Source organism: Poecilia reticulata, chromosome 7, assembly GCF_904066995.2.
Source record: "Poecilia reticulata chromosome 7, P_reticulata-male-v2, whole genome shotgun sequence".
NCBI lineage: Eukaryota > Metazoa > Chordata > Actinopteri > Cyprinodontiformes > Poeciliidae > Poecilia > Poecilia reticulata.
This window is the reverse complement of record NC_088836.1, coordinates 10771160-10796518: the sequence shown is the minus strand read 5'-3', so window position 1 is coordinate 10796518 and position 25359 is coordinate 10771160. Positions and strand designations below refer to the sequence as shown.

The 25359-nt window shown below is 41.7% G+C and overlaps 2 protein-coding genes across 2 annotated transcripts; one reads left to right on the top strand and one right to left on the bottom strand.

The window, feature by feature from the left end:
* Positions 1 to 44: 44 nt before the first annotated feature.
* Positions 45 to 4431, top strand: LOC103468020 (uncharacterized). Its single transcript, XM_008414845.3, has 8 exons — positions 45 to 219; positions 319 to 456; positions 1362 to 1462; positions 2150 to 2230; positions 2665 to 2812; positions 3029 to 3108; positions 3184 to 3277; positions 3448 to 4431. The coding sequence occupies exons 2-8, from the start codon at positions 342 to 344 to the stop codon at positions 3855 to 3857; spliced, it is 1029 nt and encodes a 342-aa protein (XP_008413067.2). The 5' UTR covers positions 45 to 219; positions 319 to 341; the 3' UTR covers positions 3858 to 4431.
* A 1885-nt stretch (positions 4432 to 6316) lies between these two features.
* Positions 6317 to 25342, bottom strand: LOC103468019 (transketolase). Its single transcript, XM_008414844.3, has 14 exons — positions 24691 to 25342; positions 23632 to 23749; positions 23190 to 23303; positions 22614 to 22711; positions 20224 to 20415; positions 19368 to 19486; positions 18543 to 18739; positions 18268 to 18432; positions 17176 to 17332; positions 16959 to 17089; positions 16794 to 16877; positions 16213 to 16306; positions 15981 to 16103; positions 6317 to 7026 (listed from the first exon to the last, which is right to left on the bottom strand). Exons 1-14 carry the CDS (start codon positions 24795 to 24797, stop codon positions 6839 to 6841), a joined length of 1887 nt encoding a protein of 628 aa, XP_008413066.2. The 5' UTR covers positions 24798 to 25342; the 3' UTR covers positions 6317 to 6838.
* Between the last annotated feature and the right edge of the window lie 17 nt (positions 25343 to 25359).

Below are 25359 nucleotides of genomic sequence, written 5' to 3'. Positions count from 1 at the left end.
GTTTTATTAATGTTTTGAAGGGCTTTAGATATGTTTAACTTTGTCCAGTAGGGGATAGCAGCCAGATTTCCAGCAAAAGGGCGCCACCTAGTGGTTAACAGAGCCGTATGTTTTGTAACGCTTACTCAAAGTCTTTTGTAATATATAAATGAACATTGAGGTTCTCGTACATGAGCAGTGAGATTTACTGGGTGTAGCAAGTCTTCAAGAGCGTATAATGTAAGTAACATATACTATCAGTTAAAGTCATTTAACGTCGCTGCAATGGAAATTCGGTTTAATTGTGTTTCTTGTTTTTATTCTTACCGCGGTGAGAAGTTAAAACCTGTCCCGACAACAGCATGTCCTCCTCGGTTCCCAAAGTGAGGTTGGCCGGAGGTCTGGAGATCTGCCGAGTCCTGAACGGGATGTGGCAGGTGTCCGGAGCTCACGGAACCGTGAGCAAAACCAAAGCAGGTAAACGCAGCATTTAATAATGTTCAGCTTACATTGTTTTTATTTTTTTTTTGAGAAGTTGAGGAATGCGGTATGAAAATTAGCTGCGCACATACATCAGGTCTTAAGGTAAAAGAGAGTAAGGGTGCCGTTAAGGGCGAGTGGTTTTCGATCAGTTCTGAGATGCCAGAAGGGTATTTGGTGTCATTTGATTTATCTCCAGCAATCTACATTAAAACAAATATGTAGACTATACGTTTTTTAAAAGGAAATTTAAATGGAGTGTTTAGTGTTGTAACGTTACAGAAAGGCAGAAAATTTTATTTTGTGTATTTCTTAAACATTGGCAGTAAAATCAATAAATTCTTTCATGAATGCATCTTCTTGTTGGCATAATTGGACTAAACAGAAATTATGTGAACAAAAAATGTCTGAATACTTGAACGTAAACAGCATTTAAAGGATGTTGTGTGATCTCAGCAGCCAGAAAAATGGAGATATTATTTTGAGAAAGTTTGACTTGCTTTCAGGTGACACGTATTTTCACATTCTTATATGGCATAAATTAAGTAAAAATTTCTTCTTGACCTGTGAAACATGAACCTCGAGAAGAATTAAACAAGAATTCTGGGCCACCTTTCAAGTAAAAATGAATTATCCAGTTAGTTTTTTAATTGCTAGAACAGATTTAAGACACACTTTGATTTGAAAGAGCTCCAAAAATCTTTAGTAAAGTTTGGTAAAGCTTATTTTGAAATCCGATTTTAGCAGTAACTGTGTTTTTTGAGACTCAAAGTGACAGCAAAGCCATGCTCAGGTGTTGTTGATGAATTTGATCACATTTGAGCAGCAACATGCTCTGTGCTTATCTCTGAAGGACACATGGCTGTGATGGTAACTGTCTGTTTCTGCCCTCCCTCCTCCAGTTGAGGCCATGCAGGCCTATGTGGACGCTGGACTGACCACGTTCGACATGGCAGACATTTATGGGCCGGCTGAAGAGATTTATGGACTGTTCAATAACCAGGTGGACACAGACGCTTCAAATCACTTCAGTATAATTTCACCAGTTTTTTCCCTTTAATACATAAATATGTATAGAGTAATCTCATCATATAAGTAAAATGTACAGACCCCTAACTGAGATGTTTATGCAGGTTTTAAACGTTTTAATTAATCAAAGAGTTACTAAATGGAAGTGTAAAAGGCTCCTACTTTTGCTTTGGTCCACTTTTTAGCATAAAGATAAGTCCTGATCCTGCAGAATGAAGCCGTTTCCCTTCGATGTGTGTATTCCCAGAAACGTTTTCCTGCTACAGCCTGCAGTTAGCATTACTAAAATATGGATTTATGGTGGGAATTTCTGTGGAAGATCTGTGTTAGATTTTCAAACTTTGTCTTTTGAACACGGGCGAGAAAGTATTTGATCCTCTAATAATTTTGTAACTGCTCACTATCAAAGAAACAGTCGCTCAACGTAAACGTAAAGTGACCATGAGTGACCCCTAACCTGGAGCATGGTCATGGTGAATGTGATTGATCAGCCTACAGCTATTCAGAAGAAATTTGTCAACATTTATATTCCTCTTTTGGGATGATTTTAAATATGTCAAGAGTTTGTCAGGATCAGATTAGCTAAAAGGTTATAAATGGATTATAATTAATTGACGTACAAGATCGATTGTAATTTTAAGTTTCTTCTTCTGATCTCCAGTTGAAATCCTCAGGAAGTGCAGCTCCAGCTCTGCAGGGTCTAACGAAATTTGTCCCCCGACCAGGACCGATGGACCGCAGGGTGAGCCGTCTGTTGTTTTGGACTGTGATGCAGGTGTTATCCACCAGGGGGCAGTGTAACTCTTTTAAAAAACCTTTGTAATCTGCCTATTTTACAATTTCGAAAATGTACCGTCCAAAGCACAGCATCAACATGGGGTACAGACTCACCCATATAGGTTTCAACCCCATATACATTCTGTAGTCATGATTTTTTAACTTTTTCACATTTTGTCACATTACAATACCATATTTTATGTAATTTAATTAGGATTAAATAGCAGACCAACATAAAGTTTGGGTAATTATGAGGTAGACGACACATTATATACGAATTATCACACTTTGAAAACAAAGGGTGGAGTGCATTTGCACTACACTCCAGAATCACTGTAGTTACACATTGATTGGTACATTGTTACAGCTAAATATTCAGTTGTCCTGCTCTGTTTGCAGGTGGTGGAGAAGGCGCTGCAGCGCTCCATGAGCCGCATGCAGGTGGACGCCCTGGACTGTGTTCAGTTTCACTGGTGGGACTACAAAGACAAGCGATACCTGGATGCTCTGGGACACCTGTCTGACCTGCAGCAGGAGGGAGTCATACGTATGAGAGCTCTCATTCTCCCTATATGATAAATTAATAATGATGGCACAAGTGTTGTTTTTAACCGAGCTGGCTGAAAAGCAGAATTTTGAAAATAAAAATTTATGTTTTATTGGTAAAATTTCAGCTTTTTTTTTTTTTTAGCAAAAAGTAAATATTCTCTTTTTATAAGTTTCATGTCCTCACGTCGAATCGTGTTTCCTCTTTATTTTCTAGGGGAGCTTGCCCTCACTAACTTTGACACACAGAGACTGGAGGAGATCACTCAGAAAGGCATCTGCATCTCCAGCAACCAGGTACCACACTGGCCTGCATATTTTCTTCTTCTCCTTCCTCTCCTGCGTTCACGTCTCTGCTGCTGTCGCCTGCAGGTTCAGTACTCTCTGATCGACCAGCGACCTGCAGCCAGGATGGAGCAGTTCTGCGTGGCCAACAACATAAAGCTCCTCACGTATGGAACGCTGGGTGAGGCACAACTTACAGGATGTAAATTATTTAAAAACAGAGCCAATGGTAAAATGGTGGTTTTCCAAAATGGAGTCGGTCCTCTGTCGCTGCTTCGTATGTCGACCTGCCTCCACCTCCTCATTATACTCAACACACTCGGTTGTCTCCATTTCCTCCTCCCTCTTCAGCCGGCGGCCTGCTCTCTGAGCGTTATTCGGGGAAGGCGGAGCCCAGCTCGCGGGCGGAGCTCAACACTGCCTCCCTCTCCAAGTACAAGAACATGATTGACTCCTGGGGCGGATGGACTCTCTTCCAGGACCTCCTCGTCGCCTTGGAGACAGTGGCCAAGAGGCACGGCTGCTCAGTGGCCAGCGTGGCCACACGCTACGTGCTGGACCGCCCAGCCGTGGGCGGTGTCATCGTCGGGTGTCGGTTTGGCGTCGCCGGGGCGGGGCAGCACATCGGCGACAGCCTGCGCAGCTGCAGCACTGAGCTGCAGCTGACGGCAGATGATCACGCAGCCATAGAGGGCGTCACGCGGCGCGCCGCCGACCTGATGGCGCTCATAGGAGACTGTGGGGATGAGTACAGGAGATGAGGGGGGGGAGGGGCGGGATGACAGATCCAGTCAGGAAATCCAGTGAGGAAGAGGAGGAGAAAAGAATAAAAAACAAAAACTTCTCAGGGAATAAATTTGTTGAATCTGTTTAAAAGTACCACTATTTACTTGCTTTGCAATATTTAAATTTCACCATAATATTTTGCTTTTCCTTCTTCAAGACTTTCCTTATTTCAAAGCAGAGTGTTTTCCATGTTTTATTTTTCTTTGCTCCTCATGCAATTTTTTATAATCTCTTTGCCAATATTTTATGTACAGCACTATGAACCCAAGTTTCTAGGGATACTAAATAATAAAATGGTTTTCCATTTGCTTTTTTTGATGTCTGCATAATGTAAATGTTTTTAAAAGCTTCTTTTAGTTACACCCTCACAAACAAAAATCCAGCATTAAACGTTCTGTGTGAAAGTCATCTTTTTTGTTTTTTTTTGTTTTACATTTTAAGAATTTTATTGTCTCTTTAAACTACATTGATCATGACAAAAATTGCTCTCATAAGAAATGTCCAAATGTGTTTGTTAATGGTGTATAATAAAGGAATATTTTATTCCAAGCATGAACATTTTTTTTAAATCTCTAGGGACCTACGACTGTACCAGTATAATAATGTTTACTTTATGGACTCAGACCATCACTGCCAAGTTTGATCGATATTAGTGGTCGCTTTCTGGTATCCTGCTGCCTTTTTTACGGATGTAACGCACTGACTAAAATAATCCACATTTATATTTTTAAATAATATTTTGCCAGAAATTTTAGGAATCACTTGTACTTTGTTCTCTATAGATTTAGACGTTCCTGACTGTGATGAAGTGGATTTTGTGATTAAAAGCTTTTCAAGTTCATAAAGCACAAAACTGAAGTGTTAGGATACAGTGTCATGTTTTAATGTGATGGGTTTATGTGCCCAATATGTATTTTAGACGCAAGTAAATTTGACAGCAGGATCATCGTGTGTGTGTGTGTGTGTTCTGCATCGATAGAGAGGATTCAGACTGACAGATGCTTAGATGGGAGTCGGACTGAAACACCCAGCAGGTGCAGACGGTGCCGCAGAAGTCCACGTGTGTGTGGACCCTTACATCCACGCACGCGATCTGTCAGACCGCTTTATTTCTTTTGCTCCCACACCCACAGCTGACACTGCAGACAACACACCCCTCCCCGCTAAGCTGTAGGAGCAGAGGTCAAAGGTTATCCTGGACATCACATCTCCTGAGGTCCTCTCTCGCCGTCTGGAGTTGAGAGCAGAAAGACTCTAAGGTACAACGACAACAAATGTCATCACGGGCTTATTTCAGCTGAAATGTTTGCATTTTCAAAGTATAAGATTTTTTTTTTTTTGTTTTTGGCAAATTTAGGGAATCTAGTTCCTCTCAGATCTTCTATGATCCATATTGAAGAAGGTGGGACATCAGGTTAGCAGTACAAATGATGTTCTGCAGTTCTCTGTCTGCAACAGAAGTTTGAAAGATTTTCAACGTCTCTGTAGGAGATTGTTTTTGAATACTTTAAGCTAATCCTAATATTTTGCTGTATAAATAAACTGTAAAGCAATTTGGCAGACATTATTCGTTTTTTTACGGGCTTATATGGAGCCAGACCAGGAGAAGTACTTTATATACACTCTGATATAAAGTAGAGTAGTACTTTACTGTATTAAAGTATGCTCCCGCATTTGACACACGTCTTATTTTTGGATGCACAGGTACCGGCTACAGCCTGCGTAAATCTTTTAGCAAGCTTTTGAATTATGAACTAGCATTAAATATAGAGGAAACACAGCAACTCTGAGCTTTTATGATCTGGCAGATATCAGCCAGTCAGCAGGCCTCTGAACAGACCATATAAGGTGTGGCACAAAACAAGTGCATAAAAATACTTTGATAACTTTTTACAGCCTTCAGGACTCAAAGATAAAAAAAAAACTCAACAAATTCTTCAGGTATTATTTTGTTTCTTTTCCAAGGCATTTATATGTTTTTTTGTGAAACATTATTCCAGAACAGCTTTTGCCAAAAATAATTATACCTCCTCAGATGGTGACGCAAATAGTGGCCGCTTCTGCTTTTGCTTTGTTGGCGTCTTCCTGCATCTTTACATCTTGACCAGATGTTTATTTTTCAGCTTCATCATTTAGTAACAGCAAAAGGTGTGAGAACAAAATTAAGTATATTTTGAGAGTAAATCAGACGTTTCAGGCACATCCTGCCTCTTTCACTACATTCAGATTTAAGTAATCCCAAAAAGCAAAAAAAAAAAAAAAAAATCAGAACATGAGGATTTTAAAACATTAAAACCAGGGTTTTAATTAGCTCTTCCTAATTACCTGTATTATGAAATAAAACGGATAAATACATTCTTCATTGAAACGGTTAGGGTTGGCAAACCTCACTCGTTTTCCTTTTCTTTGAAAGAAAGCCGACACCAGACAGACGGAGTGTGAAGAAACCATCCCTTTATTTGTGTGAAGCAGTCCAAACCAAAGTCAGAGTCGAAAGAGTTAAAAACGGTCAGTGCTCAAAACAGACCAAGCCCGAGGTTTCCTCCACCCGGCTGTGGGGTGAGATCCACACCGAGCCTGAGACGTGAGAGAGGCTCCACATACATGACATACAGTATAAAAATACACGACTCCAAACTACGTTTACTGCTTTTTAACCGAAACACTACAGCAGCATCAGCACTTTCAATGTAGAGGTAGAAGGGGAACTACGGGGTGAAGGAGTGAATATCTGTGAGTTAAGAGGAGGAGGAATATTTAACTCCGACTGATGGGGGGTAAAAATCTGCAGCGGACCACGTTACCGACAAAAATCTTCTGTTTGCTCTTTAGAGAGTGAGAGAGACCCGGACGGGCCACACCGTCTTTCTTTCTTTCTGTGAGGGTTTTATTGGTTGTTTCCATGGTGATCACAGGTTAAATAGTGTCAGTTACCATGTCGCTCCTCGGGACGTCCTTACTTGGCGTTGGCAGAGCTGCTGAGCGTCTTGCGCACCGCCTGGGCGATGGCGTCGCGGTCGATGCCGAAGAGGCGCAGCAGCTCGTGGGGTTTGCCGCTGCGGGGCACCTGGGAGACCGCCAGGCGGTGAACGGTGAATCCGGGTTCGTTCACCACAGCCGAGCACACGGCCTCGCCGAGCCCACCTGAACGCAGAGCAGAGCCAGTTGAAAGTGACGGCTCGCCTAAAATCGCTTTCTCTGCGCTCCAGTCGGCCAACAAATCCTTCTGAATTCAACTCAACTTCTCTGTTGGAGCGACGTGATGCAGAGTGACAGGCGTGACACCGGCCTCCTGTGACGTTTTCACTCTTGTTCTCACACTTTTAAGGTTAATGAAGGGCGTGAGCTCAAAGCAAAATAAATAAAACTGGTTTGACTTCTTGTATTTATTGTCCCTGTTCAGAGATATTATTAATACTTGGGGGGGAAAAAAAAAAGTTAATGGACTTCAAAAGAGGCAACATCTTCAGCCTGACAGGCAACATTATTTCCAGCTGAACACATAACAGCCTGGTTACAGTGGCTTGAAAAACGTTGAATTTTTTCACATTTTGTGATTACAACCACAGACGTTCATGTATTTTATTGTGATATCATGTGACAGACCAATACAGTGCAGTGGAATAACTGTGATGTAAAAGGAGCATGCATAATTTTAAAATTTTTTCCAAAGATAAAAATCTGAATAGTGTGGTGTGCCCATGGATTCACCTCACTCATTCTATTATGACACAAAATTGACACAAAATAAAGAAAAAGATGTGAAAACTCCTAAACCTGATTTAAGTAAAAAAACAAAAAAACAAACACAAATAACATCTTAAGGAGCACAGTTCAGTTTGTGTTATGGGAGAATAACAAAACTTTAAAATCTTAGTATTGAGTCAGGGGTGCTAAACTCAAAGCCGTGACATACTTTTTAGATCTTTGTTTAAAATAAAAAATCTAAATTGTGTATCATTTCCCCCCCATTTCTCAATTATCTGGTATTTTGTGCTGGTCAATCACATAAAATGCTAAAAACACCTGCAAAAGTTTGTGGTAGAAAAGTCGATTTTGTGTGTAGCTTTGCAAAACGCTGCATGCATGTTTCTGCTCGCCATTCATTAGCAACAAAACAGGTAAAACAAATGACAGGAACCACAGTTTAATCAAGATAACCTAAAGTGTATACAATGAAGACAACAAAATGAGACTGGAAGGGAAGCAGTTTCTCAAAGCTTGTATCTGTCGGGCTGCAGCTGTTATCTAGGGCAGCAGGAGCCCAAAGGCCAGAGTTGAAATTAAGACGCAGTGACAGCCCAGTTTTCTCAGCTCATCCTACCACTCTGCAAGAATAAACCGTGTACAACAACTACCCCCTTCATTCTCTTCTCTATTTTCAGTTTGTTTTCTGCAAAACCACAAGGTTATAGCAAATAACACAAAGACCCAGAGAGGAATACCTCCTCTGACCTGAACTGACCACGATGGAGACAGAAACACAAAGTCCCTGTATCTATGCAGAGGCGTTCACTGTTTTTGTACTTTACTCAAAAGTGCATGTTAAGTTAAAACAGCGATTGATGTATTTGAGTGCATTACCATCTCCACCCAACTGGCACACGCCTCACAGAAAATCAAGCGCACCCATCTCTCTCATTCAGGCCTTCAGGAGCTTATAAAGTAACCGGGCACACCTGTGTTCAGTATGTACCCTTCAAACAAAGAACTCAGCTTCAAGCTCCTGCAGAGACACCACTGGTATGAGTTGTATATTGAACTTGCTTTCAGAAGAATTAATCGAACGTGTTGAGGAAAGTTTGTTTGTTCATCAACTTAAAAAAGTAGATTGGAATTTGTAATTAATTTTGTCATTTGTTTGTAGGTTTTCAACCTGCTTGGTGACTCTGTCTACTGTGACCACTTAATATAAAATCATGGTGGTCCTGTATGTGATCTAAAGACAAAGAGAAGAGAAATAAAAAACATGTCACTGAGATGAGTTGTTCCGGCGTCTCTTTGATGGGAGCAAGCCTTTTCAAGTTTGGGCAGAAGCTGTGGAGGCTTGGGCAGACCAGAAAAACTTGACAGTTGAAAACCAATTGGAAACCAATTGGAAACCAGTCGGAAACCAACTGACCAGATGACCAGGAAATCCTGATTAAGGAGGGCTTCGACGGATTAACTCAAGGAGGACATCAGGTCGTCGCAGCTGTACAATTCACAATGGCTGAAGAAATGTTTGGAAAGTCACTGAAACAATTGAAGCTGGATCGCACCATGGCAAAATCTTCCTTCACCAAGCAAGCAAACTTCCTAAGCAGAAAAGCTGCCAACATGACAGAGATGGAACTGCGAGAGGAGTTCAAAAAGCTAAGCTCTGATGCCAGACATGTAAGTGATTCAAATGATGATTACAAAGCTGGACTATTAGCAGAGCTGGAAGATGAAGCTGGTGAGCTTGATAAACAGCAAGAAGCTGATTTTGAAAAGACTATTAATGACTGTGAATCAAAATTTGATGAAGTCAAACAAATAGTTCAGTCTAATTTGTGGGAAAAATATGGTCAAGATGGGCTCTATACTGCGATCCAGGAGGCAGAAAAGGCTTGCAATGTTGCTTCTGACATAGAAGTCTTGACTGTGAATAAAACTGCATATGAAGTGCAGCTGTCCTTTGTAGAGAATATGATCCAGGAATCTGTTAAAGGTTTTGTGACCTGGGAGATATGGATTCCAGTAAAAGAAAGGGGCAGTATAGAGGACAGAATAAAACAAATTAAATTGATGAAAAATAAACTTCAAACAAGAAAATCACAGTTTGCTATAGCACAAACAATTTCAGAGGAGAAGAGAAAATCAGATGCAGCTCAGGGAGATCTTGTATCTTTACCTCTACTAGCTCAATCTGCACCCATTGTAAAGATCAGACCTATTTGTCTACCAAAATTTCATGGCTGTAAAAGAAACTTTCACAGATGGAGGAAAGACTGGGAAAGCCTGCAGAAGCAGGGAGAACCAAGTGGCTCAATTGAAGTGAAAAAGTTCCAGTTATTGGATAGTGTAGATGAAAGGATCTGTCATGAATTACACCTGTCTGCGTATGATACTGCGGCGGATATGTTCCGAGTCATGGAAAATAGGTATGGCGATAAGTCAAGTATTGCTTTAGAAATCATTGAAGAGCTTGAGAAGATCCCACCCCTTAAAGCAAACCAGCCAAGGAAGGTGATAGATCTTATACAAAAAATTGAAAAGGCTCTAGTTGATTTAACAGAGCTAGGAAACATTGGAGCCATGAAAAACCCTCTGGTTATTAAATCTCTAGAGAGCAAACTACCTGATGTTATAAAGAGAGACTGGCTAGTTTTTATGGTTAACCCTGCTAATGCAGTAACTCCAGTTAATCATTTTGATAGTCTTCTTAGATTTCTGAAGACACAGGAGGAAGTTCTAGAAAAACTAGAGCAACTTGGAGTGAGTGAAAAAGTTGAAAAGAAGTTTGAGAGGCGACATGCTTTTACTCGAGTCGCAAGAACCAATCATGCCTGTATTGTTTGTGGAGACACAAGACATGGAGATAAGATATTCTTCTGTAAACAGTTCAAAGCAATGAATGTAGCTGAAAAGCTCAATATTGTGAAGACATTGAAAACATGCAAAAGGTGTTTGAGAAAGCATGAAGAGGATGCTGGATGTATAAACACTTACCTTTGTAGGAACAAAGATTGTAAGAAAGGGAGCTTTTCAGATCACCATTTCCTCCTTTGCCCAAAGGGTGAACTTACAAAGGCTGGGGGTGATAAGCCAAAATGGAAAAATAGACTGACAGAAGAACAGGAGAAATTCATAGCTGAACTTTCACCAGAGCTAGCAGAGGAATGCAGAAAAGCCTTTTCAAATGTGACTGCATCAACAAGCAACATAAAGGGTGAAGTCCCTGGTCTTATGGAGTCATATGGACTAAAAGAGCAACCTGTTATCCTAATGCTGTTGGAAGTTACTGCAAATGCAGGCCAGAAAATTGGCACTTTGATTGACCTGGCTTCTGATACTAATTACATTACTCACCAAGCAGCTCAAAAATTGAACCTAGAAGGTGAGAATATAACATTAGTTGTTCATGGTGTTGGGGGAATGTCAGTCAAAGTTAGAACAAGAAGATACCTGTTAAAAGTGAGAGTTAAAACCCCCAAAGGGACAGTGAAAGCTCACCAACTCATTTGTTATGGACTCAGTGAGATTGCTAAAGTGCATAAAGTCATTCAACCACTGCAGCTACAAAAGTTCTTCCCAGATGTTGACCTGGAGGACCTCAAAAGACCAGATACCATTGAGCTACTAATCAGCCACAGAGAAGGCAGACTGGCCCCTCAAAGAGTCAAGGTTGTTGGAGACCTGGTCCTGTGGAACAGTCCACTCGGCATAACCGTGGGAGGAGCTCATCCAGATCTTTGTGAAGTCGTCGACGTGGCAGCACACAGTTCAGAAACACACTTTGCTCGTTCCATGCGCACTGCTGCTGTAAAGTATGAAGAAATCTGCAATCTCAAAGAAGTTAAAGCAGAAAGCAAAAATACAACTGCCAATAAAGAGTTTATTGATTGGTGGAAATGGGAGAGCATAGGGGCCGCTTGTGAACCAAAGTGTGGTGGATGTCGCTGTGGGACATGTCAACCAGGTGGAAAAGAGATGACATTAATGGAGGAGAAAGAACTTGAAATAATTAAACAAGGTCTTACTTATGTGCAAGGAGATGCTCACAGTGATACTCCCCACTGGGACGCAAAGTATCCGTGGATTGTAGAACCCGCTAGTCTTCCCAACAACAGGAAAAGTGTTGAGTCAACTTTCTTAAAAACAGAACGACGATTAAATAAAGAGCCTGAATGGAAAACTGTCTATGCAAACCAGGTGCATGAAATGGTGCAAAGAAAAGCAGCAATAAAGCTAACAGAAGAAACTTTGAATGGCTGGAAAGGACCAGTATGGTATGTAAATCACCAGGTGGCACCAAATCCTCATTCTGTAACCACTCCTGTGCGTTTAGTATGGAACAGCAGTCAAAGATTTGAAGGTCTAAGTATGAATGATATTCTGCTGAAAGGTCCTGATGTTTTAAATCCTATTCGTGCTGTTCTACTCAGGTTCAGAAGGGGTCTGCATGCTGCCTTGGGAGACATCAAAAAGATGTATAACTCTGTGTGGCTAGAGGACCTGGAGAGACATCTACACAGGTTCCTCTGGAGAGACAGCTCAGAGGAGGAGATTGGTGAGTTTGCCATTACCAGAGTTAACATTGGGGATCGTCCTGCAGGATGTATTGCCCAAGTAGCAATGCGAGAGACTGCAAAACTGCCCATGTTTGACAGCTGTAAAGAGGAGCGGAGGATCCTGGAAGAAGACTGTTATGTTGATGACATCTTAACATCTGACAATGACCCAGAACTTTTGCACAAACACATTGAGAAGGTGGAAGAGGTCTTAAAAGTTGGGGGATTCTTTTTGAAACCATGGGTCCTATCAGGTCAAAGTGGGAGGCAAAAAATGTCCTTACCTAGCAGAGACAAAATCCTTACACTCCCCAATCAGATGAAAGAGGATGATAATAAGGCTTTGGGAGTGGGATATCTGGTAGAAGAGGATAAGTTGTATGTGATGACATCAATCAACTTCTCAAAAAGAAGGAAAAAAATGAAGGTGGGACAAAACCTAGAGGAAGGAGAAGTGAGAGCAAATACTCCAAATCCTCTCACTAGGAGAGAACTCCTTAGCCAAGTAGCTAGCCTTTTTGATCCCATTGGCCTAGTCACACCCACCAAACAAAAGGGAGCCATTCTAGTGAGAAAGGCTTTCCAAGAAACCAGAACTGCAGGCAAAGCAGGTGATATGTGGGATCAAGCACTTTCTGATGAGCTTAGAAATGAAGCCATTGAATTGTTCCAGGAGTATGTGCGCATGTGCCAGATTAAATTTCACAGGAGTTTAACACCAATCAGTTGGATTGGAAAGCCCCTAGGGATAACTTTTTCTGATGGGAGTGACAAATGTTATGGTGCAATTCTATACTTCAGATGGGAAACAGAGCAAGGGATCCAAGTGAGACTTGTAGAATCCAAAGCAAAACTCACTCCACTTGACCAGAAGGGAGAACCTGTAAAAGCAGAGATTTGTGGTGCAGTGTTTGCAGCTCGTCTGAGAAAGTATGTTGAAAAACACAGCAGAATGGAGATTGGAGGCTGGTTCCATTTTCTGGATAGCCAAACTGTGCTAGGAGCCATTCAGCGCAACAGCTATGGGTACCAAACTTTCTTTGCCAACAGAGTCGGTGAAATACAGAAAGCTGGGCCAGTTGCAGATTGGTGGTGGATCCCAGGTGATCTCAATGTCGCAGACATTACATCAAGAGGAACATGTCCTGAGCACCTCCAAGAGGACTCACAGTGGCAAAATGGACCAAAGTTCCTGTTGCAACCTATTGATCAATGGCCGATGAGATCAGCCAAAGACATTGCTATATGTGCAAAAGAAAGTGTTGCAAAGCTCCAAAGAAAAACTTTCTCAGCAGTGACGACCAGAGCACAGTCTAAGCAAATTAAAGAAAAAATGTGTGAAGGTGTGACAAAGAATCCTTTAGAAGCTGCAGAGTGTAAAGAAAGGGGTGGTCAGCTCAAAATCTCTCCTCTTACATTCATTGCCAAGCAACTAATTCAAGAGAGAAGATACAGTAGTCTTTCTAAACTAGTCAGAGGTATTGCATGGGTGAGAAGAGCTATTGGAAACTGGAAACTCACTTTGGAAAGCCAGCAAAGTGGCAAAAAAGTGAAAGTAAAAATTTCAACAGATGTCAAACAGCCAACCATCCATCCCAGGCTTAGTGTTAAAGAGTGTGAGAATGCAATGAAAGATGTTTTCCTGGCTGCTCAAGAGAGTACTTCGTTCCATGACACAACTTTAAACAGATTAGTTGTGTTTAAAGAACAAGATTCTGGACTTCAGGTTTGTGGGGGTCGTATTCAATCCTTTAATGAAGACAAAAAAGTTGTCCCCATTTTGCCCTTTGACTCATGGGTATCCACATTGGTTGCTCTTGAAGCTCATGAAGTAAATCACGAAGACATTGCTGGAACATTACTCCAGATGAGAAAAAAAGCATGGGTGGTGAGAGGCAGAAGATTGGCCCAGAAAGTTGTGGATAATTGTGTAACATGTAGGAAAAACAGAGCAAAAAGATGTGAGCAGAGAATGGGTGATCTTCCACCAGAACGAACACAGCCTGCCAGACCATTTGAGTTTACTACCATTGATCTATTTGGTCCCTATGAAGTGAGGGATGAGACCCGGAAAAGAGTTAAACTGAAAGTGTGGGGTATCATCTTCTGTTGCATGTCATCTAGAGCTATTCACACAGATCTTGTGAGTGATCAGTCGAGTGAAGGATTCTTGTTAGCATACCAAAGATTTACAGCCTTAAGAGGACATCCCAGGAAATTATGGTCAGATGGTGGAAGAAACTTTATTGGAGCCAAACCTGTCCTGGCTGATCTTTATCTGTTTTTGGATCAACTAAACAAAGAGAAAATTCAACAGGAAGCTTTAAAACATGGAACTGAGTGGAGCTGGAAAATGCATCCCGCAGACTCCCCCCATAGGAATGGGGCAGCAGAAGCAGCTGTAAAGATAGTCAAGCAAGCATTGCATAATCTAGGATCAGATGGAGTTTTCACATGGAGTGAATTTCAAACATTCCTGTATATGGCAGCTAATCTAGCTAATGAAAGGCCAATAGATGCAAGAACTCAAAGTAGAGAAGACTGCATAAGCTACATCACACCAAACTCTCTGCTGCTTGGAAGAGCTAGTCCAAAAAGTGATAACTGTGGATTTGACTTTAAAAGTTATCCACTGAAGAGATTAATGTTCATCCAAACAGAAGTGGACAGATTCTGGAAAAAATGGAGTCAACTAGCTGGACCAAATTTGTTTGTCAGAAGCAAATGGCATTCAAAGAAGCGAAATGTCGCTGTCGGAGACATCATTTGGCTTGCAGACCAAAATGCTCTGAGAAGTCAATATAAACTTGGCAGAGTGATCAGTGTAAACAGTGATGGAACGGGGACTGTAAGAGATGTGCATGTACGAACTTATCCAAGTTACCCTGTACCACTTGTGACAGCAGGAGGACAAACAAGGAGGATGAGAAGAAAACTTCAAATGAAGATTCCCTCGACAATACTTCATAGAGATGTCAGGCGCATTGTTGTATTATTGCCTGTAGAAGAACAAGAAAACCCTGCAGGGACAGGACCTGGTGAAGAGAAAGAGGTGTGACCTCCTTGGGTTCAAAACCAGGAGCTCAAGTGGGAGGTGTTAAGTTAAAACAGCGATTGATGTATTTGAGTGCATTACCATCTCCACCCAACTGGCACACGCCTCACAGAAAATCAAGCGCACCCATCTCTCTCATTCAGGCCTTCAGGAGCTTATAAAGTAACCGGGCACACCTGTGTTCAGTATGTACCCTTCAAACAAAGAACTCAGCTTCAAGCTCCTGCAGAGACACCACTGGTATGAGTTGTATATTGAACTTGCTTTCAGAAGAATTAATCGAACGTGTTGAGGAAAGTTTGTTTGTTCATCAACTTAAAAAAGTAGATTGGAATTTGTAATTAATTTTGTCATTTGTTTGTAGGTTTTCAACCTGCTTGGTGACTCTGTCTACTGTGACCACTTAATATAAAATCATGGTGGTCCTGTATGTGATCTAAAGACAAAGAGAAGAGAAATAAAAAACATGTCACTGAGATGAGTTGTTCCGGCGTCTCTTTGATGGGAGCAAGCCTTTTCAAGTTTGGGCAGAAGCTGTGGAGGCTTGGGCAGACCAGAAAAACTTGACAGTGCAAAACAAATAAGTGAACATTGTTTAATATTCAGAACACAATTGTAAGAATACAGTAATATGACTAGATACTGAACTTCATTATTTAAATTAGCTGATTTTAAAAAATGGGGGTATTTATCTACCTTATTATGGCAGTGGCCAAACAAGATAAGTTAAACATTTGACATTATACAGCATTACATGCCATTTGAATCTAGCAAAACAAGTGGTTTACCTTCATAGTAGTGGTCTTCCACTGTGATGATGCGTCCTCTGGTGGCTCTGGCACTGTCGATGATGGTCTTGGAGTCCAGGGGTTTGATGGTGAACGGGTCGATCACACGGATGTTGATTCTCTCTAATGAAAAGGAGAAGAAGTAAAACTTCAACGTACAGAAGGTCATCTTATCATTTTCCGCTGCCTTTGGTTGGTCTCTGTCTGTGTTTTTCGTTCCGTGGCTCCCGACCTTTCTTCAGCGTTTCTGCTGCAGCCAGAGCCTCCTGGAGGGTCACTCCTGCTCCAACCACGGTCACGTGGTCGTCACTGGTTTTATACACGACCTGAAGTCGAACATAAAACATAACGCTGTGGTACGGATAACAAAGGTCACAGGTTCATCTGGTTCGGATGCTCCCAATGATCACAAAGTGCAAAGGAATCTGGAAAGTAGCAAAGGTAAGACCACAGTTCTCCTGACGCCTTGCCTGAAAATATGTTGTGAAATCAGAACCTTACAAAAGGTTTGACGTCATGGACATTTGGACTTTCTAAGATTGTTTAAAGGCATAGTAAACTTCGTGTATGTAAACTACTGAAGTTAAAGAAAGAATACCAAATAGTTTCAATGTATCCTTCTCTGATTATGTTGGCATTTAGCAAATAAAAATTATTTTAATGTACCAGGAGGCACTGTAATCTGATTTTGTGTCAGGTTATATAAAAATAAAAGGCGGTCTTTTTACACCAGGTGTGTAAAAACGCAGTTTTCACTGCATGTAAAAAACAGAATTGAAAACGAAACGGAGATGAGGAAGTGCTGCTCCAGACCTTAGCCTGACCAACATGGAAGTCCTCGTTGCAGTTGTAAATGACGTTGTTTTCTGGGCGACTTGTTCGTATGAAGCACAAACCCTGCAACAAACCAGAAATCATCGTCCTGTGGCAATGTCTCCGGTTTTAAGTTGTCGCTCACTAAAAGTGAGATCCGAGTACCTTTGTGATGGCTGCGAGCTCCACAGCCTTCTCCGTGGAAACGCCGTCGCTCGGGTAGAAGATGGTCGAAGTGGGAATGGCTCTGAACATGGCCAGGTCCTCCAGGCCCATCTGAGACGGCCCGTCTTCCCCTAACGCAACAACAAGCCACTTCTCAAAACAAGGTGCGGCACGCTATAAAACGAAAGAAAATCAAACCGGCAGGAGAGGAACTGACCGATGGAAACCCCACAGTGGGAGCCGCAGAGGTTGATGTTGCTCTCGGAGATGGCGGCCATGCGGAGCTGGTCGTAGGCCCGAGCGAAGAATGTGGCGAAGGTGCTGGCGAACACCACGTTACGGTCGCGGACAGCGCAGCCGATCGCCACGCTCACCTGCACGAGAGAGGAGGGAGAGGCAGCAGTAAAGGTAACGAGGTGGGGAGACGCGAAGAATGTTACGACGTGTTGTGGATTTTATCTATAGAGCAACACAAAGACTCTAGGGAAAGGGATTTGCGTTTTTGTCAGACAGTTTGTAATTTATTCTCATCTGACCAGATCACCTTAGTCCACTCTCGTATGTAGGCCAGATTTGTAGAGTGAATAAATAATGGCTGTTTTGCTGCACGGACTTTTCAACCAGAGCTTTGAACCACTGTTTTAATTCCTCCTGACTGCATCAACAAAAATATATTAAAAGTCATGTTTCATTTCATTTCCTTTTTGTATTTACGCACTACTTTGTGTGCATAAAATATTGCATAAATGTGCACTACTTTGGTATAATATTAAATTACATAGACAGTTGTCATGTTTGGTTTGTAAAACCGTGCAAAAGGCTTAAACCAGCACACAATATATATAAATTTTCTAAATTGTAGTTAGTTTTCTGACATTTAAAAGAAATTGACTGAACTGAAGCACAAAAACTACACCGTCTTTCAATTCAACCAATTCATTTTTGTAACGTAGATAATACTCTTTTATTCTTGTCATCTTTGATTTTCAATAAAGTTAGACTAAATTGGCCTATTCCCCAAATAGAAGATCATTTCTTTTTTTGAAAAAAGATTTCAAGAGCAGCAGATTCATATCAGAACATAGTTTCTGCAGGTTTTTGGAACAAAAAGACAAAATCTGTGTTTCCAGTTCTGTTGGATTGTCTTTAGTTCTTTCAATTTTAACCAAAAAAAGATCCATGCTTACATCACTGAAGACATTTGTTCAGTGGGAACGGTTCCCAATGTGGTAGAAAGTTCCAGTAAACCACAACGTTACCGTTTTGGCTCCTTTCACGCTGAAACCTGGAAGTGCCTCATACTTCTCACCATGTTCTGCTCTGCAATGTAGCACTCCACATAGCGGTTGGGGTGCTCGTTTTTGAAGAGCTCAGAGAAGGTGGAGTTTTTCGTGTCTCCATCGAGGACGACCACTCGTTCGTTGTAGCGGCCCAGCTTGGCCAGAGCCATGCCGTATGCCTTCCTCGTAGCAATCTGGTTAAAAAACACACACACACACAAATCAGTGGGGAGGAACTTGAAAATGCCACCAATCATCATGTTTAATGAGCTAAATGTCACATGGTCGTCATGGCAGATCTCACCTTGTCTCCAGGTTTGTAGTTGGGTGCGCTTGGCATGCGGATGTTGCGCAGGCTGACGGACGATGTGTCCTCATTCGGCGGCGCAGGATAGAGGCGCTTGTTGCAGCTGACGATGCGGCTCTGCAGCTCCCTGATCACGCTCTCCGACATGTCTTTGGGCAGAGGCTTCCCATGCCAGCCCATCTTATCCTCAGCAGCTGACAGACAAATAAGCACAGATTTATTACAAAGGACTGACCTGAGGAGTTAGCCTGCAGTCTTCCAGAGATCAGATATGTGCATGGTGTGGTCTGCAGGATGCCTTCATGCATACTCTGCCACCAAAACTCCCTTATGTTTACATTTAGCCAAGTTCAGACAGGATTAAGCCTGTCCTGATGTCCAAATGATAACAATTTTCCACTTCACAAAATTACAACAGTCCGTTTCAAATTTGAGGGGTTACAATAAGAGGTCAGAAGACGTTTAGCTTTCTTACTAAAGACTTATAGCTTCTCAATGCAAACTATGCTGTTAAAATAACTATGCTGCTTTCTCGCTCACACACATGTGGTCACGCACTTTTGACCTTATTATCACAACATGAGCACAATGGGCGGCTGCTGGGAGTGTATCTTACACATTCTGGAGGATTATTGAGCTGCAGCAGCTAAAGCAGGACAGAGCTGCTTGGATTATTGGAGGCTAAAGGCACAGATGACACGTCAAACCCCATCAGGGTCAGTTTCCACCTCTTTAACCGGGTAGTTTTATGCCTTAATCATTCTGGTAACTTCAGGATCACGTTGTAATTCTCCTCCTCATTGGTATAAATCTTGGCGCTACCTGGGATGCCTTTGCCCTTGATGGTCTTGGCTATGATGGCGAGGGGCTGGTGGCGGGGCTGACTCAGCACCTTACACAGCTCCTCCACACTGTGACCGTCCACAATGATGGCATGCCAGCTGCACAGAGAGAAAATAAACTTTGTTTATATTAGAGAAAGTAAGCATTACTCATGCAGATATTCTTCAGAATACGAGTTTCTAATGGGGTTACTGACATGAACTCCACACTATGTGACTACATGGCAGCCCAAGTGATCCAGACATTCAAAACAAACCTCCAAAACAAATAAGTCCATAATTTAAGTCAAGCTTCCCAAAGGGGAACAACGAGGACTCGTGCAAATTTTCTTGGACCATTTCTTAAAGCCAGAGTATATTAATCTGAAATCATGTTTGCTTTCATGGCTATACATTATTTTGCAACTTTATTGTTATTTCATACACAGTGTGTGTAATTTCTGTATTGTGAAGAACTTTTTGAACTGCAATAAATGTTGGCTACTTATTGGAGTACCAAGCATCAACTCTCTATATCTGCATCATATTCTGTGAAACTAGTTGTTTATGGCAGCATGGGCATAATAGCAGAACATCAGGAATTTGCCAAAAGGAGCTTTTTCAAGAAAGTCTTGTTGCTGAGATGGAAATAATGATTCCCCCCCCCCCCAGTAACTGTATAGATGTTTCAATATCTGGATTTCAGGTTTGCTACGAATCCATAGCAGAAAGAAAATAACAGTTTATAATTATTTGTTCATCACAGGTCATCAACATCGCGTCAAGTCACCAATGTTGCTGCATATTGCTTATTTTTCTTCAGTTGTGCGTCCCTGGACGCTTCACGCTCCGCTCACCCAAAGGCCTCACAGCGTCGCTGGTACTTCTCCACATGGTGCTGCAGTGGAGCCGGGTCACTCTGACCCAAGCGGTTAATGTCCATTATGGCCACCAGGTTGTCCAGCTGATAGTAGGAGGCGAAGGCCATGGCCTCCCACACTGCACCCTCCGACACCTCTCCGTCACCCAGCAGGCAGAACACCCGATAGCTGCACACAGGGAGAGACATATCATCATCACTTCTGTCACATCTCCACATGATCCTGTTCCTGACCCTAAAAACACGGGCGAAACACGTCCATCCGTGTTTCACCCGCTTATTCTGCCACTGTCTGATCCTTCTCAGTTGTTGTTTCTGTGGCGTAACGTCTTCTGACAGACTTCCAGTCAGACGGATACATTGTTGTTTAAAAGTCTGGCTGAGGCATGCAGCATTCCAACCACGAGCTCCAAGAAAAATAACGCGTGGCTCAGAGGGGAGGACGAATGGAAAGAGATGAGCGGAAGAGAGGGAGAGGGAAACGGATAGCAGAAGGAGAAAACCTGCCAGCTTCTGAAACAAGATCTAAAATAAATACAGGTCTGACTGTCAGTGAATATTTCTATGTATTAAAGCCGATTTATTTTCTGGACACCTCCAACGATTCAAACTAAGAAAGGAAAAATCAATTCCTCACAGGTTCTGTGAGGTGAGAATAACAGATTTAGACAAGGTGAAAGCAATTACTGTAAACAACCCAAACGCAGCCAGTGGCGATGGGTTGTGCTGCATCGCATGCAGTCTAAACAAAACCACCGCAGAGGAGATGAAGAGTGACGCCTCCAGTGAAAACATTCTGTGATGCTTTATTATCCAAGTATATCAATTCCTTGATCTGGTTCACATTACGTCACAAACCAACACAAAATAAGCACAGCATTCATTTCTTAATTTTAAATAGATAAATATATGAGAAGTGTGGCATGTAAAGCTATAAAATATTTTTTTTTAAAAAGAATGTCTTGTGCTTACACAGCATTTGTTTCTGGGCACTCAAAAGGCTAACACCACCCCTGCGTCATCATCACACACTGGATGAGATATAAACACAAAAACGCACTTATAATAAAAAACATCATTTATATCTGACCACAGCTGAAGGATTTTATTGTAGTGGGTTTTTTTTTTTAAGAGGACATGTGGCACATTGGTGATGCAGAGCGACGAAGGAGCTGCTGTGTGTGTGTGTGTGTGTGTGTGTGCTTTTTGCCGTGTGTGATTATTAGAGCAGAAACAATCGAGCGCACACAGAATGCGGAATGCAACATGCAGGACATTCGGCTTTCCTTTAACGACCGTTTCGTTCTCCGTTGTGCTCAGGAGACCAACGGTCTCCCTCAGTTCTGTTCAGAGTGAAATTATTCTGTCTGGTTTAAATCCTTGGAAGTGTGAATTTCATGTTTTTTTGTTTTGTCCCTTTAGAGGCCGTAAAGCTACGTGGATTTCTCTATTGTTGGAGGGAAATCCACGATTCTTTCTAGCCCGCAGCAGAACAAAGGAGACACACGTGGAGCGACCCAAACCAGTTGCCAATCGGCTGAGTAAGTGTTTACATAAAACTGCTCTGTGGGCATCTTACATGGAGTCAAAGAGCAACATACATTTAAACTCCAGCAAATCAATTAATGTGAATAATAATTGCAGCTTTGTACATTAACAGCTTACCAACAATCAATTTTTTGTCACTTCAACGCCCCTTTTTGATCATTTTTCTCTCCAGTTTAAGACCTACAGGTGAACCAAAAGGAAGTTTTGCTCTGGTCCAAATGTCGCCACAGACTCGGGTCAGTCGGGGAGCGTTTGATGCAAATCTTCCAAGCTGAAATGTCACAGATCCCTGCAGTGGATGTGATGTCATGCATAATTTCAAGCGAGAAAATTTAAGTGCTGGGCTTCGTTTTTATTGTTCTTAAAATGTTGAATATTGTGGGATTCACATTTAAATCAAATCATTCAATGATTTTAAGGTTTTTTTTTTTAAGATTTCATTAAAGTAAATAAAACATTTGCAACCACAGATTGTTGGATATATTTATACATTTCAAGCATGCAACAACCTGCCTGCACAAAAGAAAATATTGTATATTGTAAAAGTAAATTTTGTGTCTTTATATCAGATCAAAACATAGAACAATATCCAGCAGTTTTTACTTCAAATAGCAATACATCATCAGCATTTTTTTCTGCATCTGGTGTAACAATTAAGCCCTTCTGATCTTGGATTTTGCACTTATCTATTAGGTTTATGAGATTTATACTTTTAGCATATCTTCATTTTTTATAAATCCAGTTGCTAAACTCCTGTTTTAATGTTGCTAAGTGCGTGGGTGAGCTTGTTCTGTGTGTGCATGTTGCCTTGGACGCTACCTGGCCTTGTCAAAGTATTTTCCAGTGTAGGCCATTCCACAGGCGGCTCCCAGGCCCTGACCCAGAGATCCAGTGGCCACATCCACAAACTGCTGCTTCTGTTGGGAAGAACGGCGACACAAGCAGTTAGACTGTACCGCAGTCTGAGCTCAAGTCAGACAGAGGTTGGGTTGTTTTGTCCTTTCCAAGTTGAACAAGAACATGCGACAGAGGACCAATCTGTGCTGTAGACGAGTTCTGGTGTTGTAGTGTCTGGACTTGATGTAAACAGTGTTGACAATGTCTGCAGCAGAGAACAAACTTTGTTTGCCAAACAGAAAGACATTTGTCACTGCTTGCAGTGTAATCAGTGGAAATACACTACAGAGAAAAATTATTTACTCCCTTACAGATTTTTTTTTTTTATCTTTACTTGCCACACTTAAATGCTTTCATCATAAAAAAAAAGTGAAAATAAAAGATAGTCTAAGTAATTATGAAAATCAGTTTTCAGGCAATTTCAGGTGAAAGTAAGTGATATGTTCCGTTAATTGGATGGATTTGTTTTTCTTCCTGCAGGACTCGGTGTCACCTCACCGGCACAGGGTGACCCTCCAGGATGGAGTCGACTTTACGGAGGTTCAGAAGCTCGTTCTCCTTCAGGTAGCCGACCTCTGCCCAGACAGCATACAGCACAGGAGCTGCGTGACCCTGGAGAGGCAAAGGAAAGATGTTAGAGTCACTCGTTAAACAGCTGCTTGGTAATCATTAATAATTATGTGGATATGGTACAGATGTTTAAAACATGGCTCAGACTGTCGCTTCTCTGGTTTAGGGAACCATGCATCCACAGAAAGTGAACAGTGCTGTGTGGCACATGAAGAAATAAAATGGATCCAAATTTGTTAATAGTAAAATCTGAAAGGGAGTTATGAAAAGGGTTAACATGAAGAGATGCAAACATACTTTGATGAGCAGTTTCCTTCAGTTTCTACACAGGAGACCAAAGCCTACATGCAGATGGGCGTTCTGGTTTTACCTTGGAGAGGATGAAGCGATCGTTGTTGGGGTTGCGGGGGTCTTCGGGTCGATACTTCATGGAATGAAAGAAGAGCACAGACATGATCTCTGCCGCGCTGCAGCATGATGTGGGATGGCTGTAAAAACAAGAGAAAACTCAGACATGTGGCTTTTATCTGGAGATAAAAGCAATTCTGTTTAAATCCGCAAAACATGTTCTGTGCAAATGCAGACATGGAGATTGAGAATGAGGTCAGGGCCGGGCAGGAAGATAACCAAGAAGGTCCTTCCAGACTACCTGTTATGCCTTGATGCATAACAGGTAGTTATTTTTTGTCACTTCAAAAAGTGACAAAAAATACACCAATATCAGGTGTATTGGTTTCTGGAACCAATACACCTGATACATCTTTGTATATTATACAAAGATGTATAATATCTTTGTGTGCCAAAATAACTGTAAACAATATATGCCAAGATATGGGAGAGCTAGAATAATTCAACAAAAACTAGGCTGAACCTTTTGTTGGCAAATCATCCCAGTTATACTGAACTTGACACACCAAACAGGCATTTTTCCTGTTTTTAAAATATGTTTAAAAAGTAAACAAAATAAAAGTAGCTAAAGATCACAAAAAAATAAAAAATTTAAAAATTTTTAAAAAGTGACTTGCTGTAATTTTGCAAACAAATTGGAATTTCAGATTCTCATTACATTTTCAGCTAAACCAATTAACTTTTCAAGCCCCCCCTCCACACACACTCACACAATACACACATCCTCCAAATCCATCCCATATTATAAATGACCTACGAGAATGCACTGAAGGGGTTCTAAATATAAGACTTCAATTGGTTGAAGAAAAAAAATCTCACTAAAGTAGCATGTTTTTAATCATTTTTGCCAAATTACGCACAACCACTAAAAGAATAAGAGAAATAGTAGCAATATCACTTAGAAATTACATCCCAACATCAGAACACGATGCCTTTCGCAGTGACTTCCTATTAAGTGACAATTTAAAGCACAGCTCCAATCAGCAGGTCGGTATTTAATCTCCCCGCCGTCTCATCTCACCCGCTGCCTGCTGCAGTGGTCGCCTTGATGGAGTTGATTCGGAGCCGGGTGGCGATGTTCCTGAGCGCCTGCACAGTCTGCTGGTCCGGCTTGTGGTAGTCCTCCATCTGTCCGATGCAGTAAAAGAGAGACGGGGGAGGAAGAAAAAAAAAGCAGAGGCAGAGCGGCAACACACAAGCGGGACAAAACTCGAGGAAAGAGTTAAAAAGCTGCAGGTCAGATGTTCAGTTCAGGAGAATAAAAAATGGAAGATGATGGGTGCGCATAGGACGATGGCAGGGGTTAAGAGGAGGCTGCAATGTGCGGCGTGAGAGAGTCACAGAGGCAGTTCGGAGGAGGGAGGGGTGTGTTTGTAAGCAAAGCCTATGAATATGGCTCATATGGGTCTGTAGTTTATCCATACGCGGCACAATTCATATGGGGGCAAGGAATGAAATCATAAATCCCCCAGTGCGTTTCCCGGATCTTTAAATGTAGGTCGTTTAATAGTTACAGAGATTCAAACTAGACTGAAGTGGTTCCGTTATGAACAAAATGACGAAAGATTAAAAGCGCCATCATCCATCCAGATGTTTACTGAAAGCCGATAGTGACACCTGGTGGACAATACGGAGAAGTGCAACGTTTATTAAAGCAATGAAGACAAGCATGACTTCTTAATGTTTCAAT